The following is a 5,006-nucleotide window of genomic DNA, read 5'->3' on the forward strand; positions in this document are numbered from 1 at the left end:
AAATTGGATCCAATTGTCTTGTCCTTGGTGGGTGTTCTCAGAATCTGTACATTGTCCTCCTGGATTTTCCAGCCGAATCTGACAGAGTTCTTGAGACTCTGGTATTTTAATCCACACAAGTCCCTCATGTTCTGCATTTTTCTGCAGCCTTGTAGGGCAGTGACCAGGGTAGGTGTGGGGGAACTTCAGGAAAAAGGAGCTGAATTTCCTGGGTGTCTTGGCTGCTGCTCAGCTAGCTTCTTCCAGAGCAGGGCAGGAGGCTGTTCTCCTGACTGCTGCCTAGCAAGGCTCAAGGGCATCTGTGTCAGTACCTGCTCTCCTCAACGCAGAGAGAGGTGTGGGGGTGAAGGAGCAGTCACTGGCATGTGGTGAGGCAGCAAATAGGGTGACCAGATGTCCTGATTTTATAGGGACAGTCCCGATACTTGGGGCTTTTTTTTATATGGGCTCCTATTACCCCCCCACCCCTTGTCCCGATTTTTCACACTTGCTATCTGGTCACCCTAGCAGCGAACAAGAAACACAGCATTGCCCAGCCTCCCCCCCCCCACCCCTGGGGGGAATCTCCCAGTCCATTTCATGCCCTGCTCAGCGTAGGAGGCTACTTGCAATGGTGCCGTGGTGTGTGCGCCTGGAGGCCCAGTCACTGTGAATGAGGTGTGTGGCGTCATTTGGAAATGACCTTGTGGGTTTCATTCAGGGAACCGGTATAAGCTTTCCTGGCACAAACAGTCTTTTGTTGGTATAAGCTGCGTCTGTACCAGGAGGGTTTGCTGGCACATCAAGGCCAGCAAAGCTTTTCTGGTGCAGACTAGACAGACTAGGCCAGACTTTTCCAGTGCAGAGCCCTCACACTGTTACCAACTCACGCAGGGCCCACCTCGGGCAGTCACCTGACTCGAGAACAGGGCTTGTGACTCCGACCTAGATGAGTGCCCCGGGGAGCAGCAGTTCAGGAATCTCCTCGTCTCCCATCTCTCCTGCTCACAAGATGGAGCATGCATTTGGTCATTGTCTGGCGTTTAAATGTGAGCTCTGCCTCCCCTCTACTCCCCCACGCTTCTGCAGCTCCCTAACCTTTCTCTCTCTCTCTCTCTCCACAGGAGCGCTTTGTGGATCTCTATGGGAATGACGCTGCTGCCAAGAGCAGGAAAGGCCAGGAGCAGTTCAACAGGTGGCTTCTGACCGGGGCGACTCTGGCAGGAGTGCTCCTGCTGGGCTCTCTGCTGAGCCGCAAGTAACCGGACACTGACTCCTCCCCTGGGCCCGCAGCAAATGGCAAAAACCCGTCACGCTATACTCCAGAGCAACGTGATCATTCCAAGGGGCAGCGCCCCTGCCCGCAGCCCGGCTCAAAGGGCGGGGACTCCTGCCCCACAGATCTCTTCTGGCCCATGTGCCGCCATCTCCCTTTTATCCCAATCTTCTCTTACTGTTGGTTTTAAAAGCCCTGAGACCAAGGCAGTTGTTCTGCAGGCTGCTCCCCATAGGCTGCTGAGGACCCCAGCCCGTGCCCCAGGTCACCAAACAGCAGGGATGGATGGGTGGAAACATACTCCCCCTGGGTGGCTAGGGGGGAGACACAAGTGTGTGTGTGTGTGTGTGTGTGGAGGTGTTTAGCGTAAGGCTCTAGGGGCAAGCACCGCCCTTTCTACACAGCCCCACCGTCATTGCAGGCTTTGTACATATCTAGGAAGAGCCCCCAGTGCTTGGAGGGGTGTTCCAGGAATGCCCTGCATGTCCAGCTGTGGGCGTGGCAGGGAGGCAGAGCTGTTAACCATCAATGCAGCTTCCCCACCTGGGCAGTCTGTTCGTGAGGTCAGCTGGTGCTGCGATTGCTTGGCTGTTGTGTGCGGCGCCTGGAGCTGGTAGGAAAAGGTTAGGTGCAGCCAGGTCCCCAGGTTTGCCCTTAGCAGACCTCAGACCATTTCGTCTAGTAAAGGGGTAGAGTTTACAGTAGGTCTCTCCCCAGCCCTGAAGGTCCTAATCCTTCCCTTGTGCTGCAGGAGACTCCTCTCAGAGCCATGCACTGCTGCATGCGCCCGAATCTGTTCTCCCGCTGTGTCTGGCTCCAGCGCCGAAGGCCCTGTCTCTACGCTGGCTGTGCCCCGCTCAGGGTACTCTGCTGGGACAGGCGTCAGGCCCGGCTCGGTGTTCCCAGGCAAGGGTGCAGCGGGATCCTCATGCTGTTCTCTCCCTATGAATGTAGATTTCTGCAGTGAGTTACACTGTGCTGACTTCTTCCCTTTTGCCCTAGGCTACCACTTTTCCCTACATGCTCCGAGCACCCCACCCCACCGTTCCAAGCAGGTACCCCGCGTTCCTCAGCTCAGCTGCTCCCTTCGGCAGTCGCTAGACGTGGCTGCTCCAAGCATGGGCCTGGGGCTGCAAAGCGCAGGAAATAGCCACTCGGTTTCCCGCTTCTGGGGACCAGGCATGCCTGAGTTTGCTCTTCTTGCTTGGAGTCCCCTAGCTAATGCCAGGTGGGGGAGTCACAGACAGAGAAAACACTGTGTCAGCAGCAGTCCCATGGAAGGTGTTTACGTTTGGCTTCTAATTGCTCCCTGCCTCTACTAGCGTCGCTCTCTGGAGAGCCATGGTGGCTGCTGCCCAAGTAGCTTGCAGCAAGGGCAGAGGTAAACACGGCTCTGCCCAGGGCCTGGCAGGAGTTAAGTGGGGTTGCCCCAGCAGTCATGGAACCGCTTGCCCCGCCCCCTTCCTGTGCACACCCTCTGGGGTAGCCGCAGAGTCCATCTGTCTTTCCTCACCGCTGGGCGGGTTGGCAGGTTGGGGGGAATAAAGCGAGACTGCGGTGGGGGCAAATGCTGCCCCACAGGGAACCAGCAGGAGCAGGGAGCTGTAGCATCCTCTTCCCTGGGCCGGGGGGAAGTAGGAACCTGATCTCTGAGGAGATGGAGGAGCCTGGCTACTGGAATAGAGCCGAAGCTCAGAGCACGGCCAGGGGCAGCCCAGCTGGCAAGGGAGAGAAGGGGCCTCGCCCGCCTTCCTCATGGTTCCACTTCGCTGAGTTCCAAGTCTGGCCACGCTCTAGCAGTGAGCAGGGCAGCTCCCCCCAGAGTATTCCGAGCCAGCTGATGGCCCCCTGCTAGCTCCAGGGTGGCGGGTACTCCCCTGGAGTGCTCCCCACTCACTCAGCGGCGGCACACTTGGCTAGATACCTGCCTGGCTCTAGTCTCGGCCGTGTTTTTCGGGCTTGCTTGAGTAACAGCAGCGTTTGGTCTAATGCTGGTCCTGCCGCCATTCCATCTCCAGTGTGCGTTCACCTCCTCGCAGGGCATGGCATCTCCTGCTCCTAGCACAGGGACGTGCCCTGCCCTCCCTCTGCATGGGGGGATGGGTCTGCGGCAGGGCTGGGCTCTGCGCCGCTTGCAGCCTCGCACCTCCTGTTCTCTCCTGCAAGCTGCTGAGGGGGAGCTGGGCCCTGCTAGTGCCTGTCTGGCATTTCATCTCCCTGAAGCATTAACGTGAAGCTGGCTTTTGAAACGCCCCCCCCTCCTGGGAGTCCAGCGTCCATGCCCGACAGCCTAGCGGGTGCCTGCTCCTTGCACATACTTCCTGTGCTCTGCTGTAAATACCCGAGAGTAGGTTTTACTCACTTGTGAATATTCTAATACTATTTTTGTTAACCGTATGTCTGTATTTATGTGCGTTGACAGTGCTTCCCCATCACCCTGCAGGGCACCTGCTGTGCACTCTGCACGGGGCAGGCCCCAGGACTGAAGAATTGTGGTCTCCACCCCCCCACCCCACCCCCAGGAGAACCAGGGCAAGAGAGCAAGTCCCCATAGACACTAAGAACCCACCTTGCACTCTCAGCTCCTGACTCAGCCTCTCACGGTGGTGCTGGCCGGGCAGTGTGGGGTTAGGCCCACCTGATCCTTTGTGTGCGGAAGTCACTCCCACACAGCTTGTGGCGGGCATTTGAAATGCTTTGATTTGCAGGTGGAGGCTCAATCCTATTAATAAACTCTGTTGTTGGAGCTGTGTAGTCTGTGATTCTTGCTGAGAGGGCCCTGTCCCTGCTGAGAGGCGCACCTGCCAAACGCGGCTACTGCTGCTCCCTCCTCTCTCCCCGGTCTTCAGTTCACCCGCCGGTGCAATGCTACTGTAGACAGGGCGCTGGTTGCTCTTAGTCGCTCCAGCCCTGCTGATGGCAGGTGGAGACAGTGCCGTGTGGAAACACCTGTGTCCTCTCTGCTCTGCCTGCACGGAAACACCTTTCCACGCAGCGTGTCCAAGTGGAGAATGCCTATCCAAGCCCCTCCGGGCCAGGCCGAGGTAGTGGTTAGCGGTGCCCGGGTGGCCCTGCCTCCCTCTGTGAACCAGGAGGTTTGCCAGAGCCCAGCACTGGGAGCTAAAGATGCCTGTGCTCCAATAGCTGCTCTGGCCCTTCGTTGCCTCAGGTGAGTCACTTATTCCCATTGGGCACAGAGGCAGAAGCCCCGTAGGTTTCGCCCTGCTCCAGAGCCACAAGGATTGCTGGCAGGGAGCTCTGAAGATGTGTCCCGTGACGTGCTAAATGAATGATCCGCACTTGCAGAGATTCACCTGGAGCGGCCTGCAAGGGTAAGGCCTGAGCCCGATGCTGCTGCACAGGCTGGGTGCATGGAGACGGAACGGAGCTGTCTGGGCTCCCAGAACTCCATTAAAATGCTCCCATGAGCCCTGGGGTTCTTGCAGTGCCCATGGCTGGGGTCCCACCCTGGCTGGCTCCTCTGTGTACATGTACACAGGCCTAGATCTCTGCCTCCCAGCAGATAAGAACTGGAGATCGGGGAAGGGAGAAGAGCCTTTTAACCCGAGTAACTCAAGAGGACAGTAGGCCTGCTGTGGGCCAGGTGATGCTTTAAGGAACAGCGCAAGTTTGAATGGTTCCTCGCTGTACCCTGGGGGACAGGAGTGGATGGCTCTGAGGGGGCTGAGAACAGTGGGTCTCCCCTCCCCTCCCCTTTGGCAGGTACAAGATGGAAGCTGCACACTGTGGA

At 57.9% G+C, this 5,006-nt stretch overlaps 1 protein-coding gene across 6 annotated transcripts in view; it reads left to right on the forward strand.

Moving 5' to 3' along the window:
- The window catches only part of BCL2L1 (BCL2 like 1), a 31,820-nt gene extending 27,819 nt beyond the window's left edge, over nucleotides 1-4,001 (forward strand). For all 6 annotated transcript variants that reach the window (XM_073308692.1, XM_073308697.1, XM_073308693.1 and 3 more), the window contains one exon: nucleotides 1,104-4,001. In XM_073308692.1, coding sequence (XP_073164793.1) covers nucleotides 1,104-1,241 — 138 coding nt within the window. In that variant the 3' untranslated portion in view covers nucleotides 1,242-4,001. The remainder of the gene's footprint in view (nucleotides 1-1,103) is intronic.
- The last annotated feature ends 1,005 nt before the right edge of the window (nucleotides 4,002-5,006 follow it).

Source organism: Lepidochelys kempii, chromosome 13 (assembly GCF_965140265.1).
Source record: "Lepidochelys kempii isolate rLepKem1 chromosome 13, rLepKem1.hap2, whole genome shotgun sequence".
NCBI lineage: Eukaryota > Metazoa > Chordata > Testudines > Cheloniidae > Lepidochelys > Lepidochelys kempii.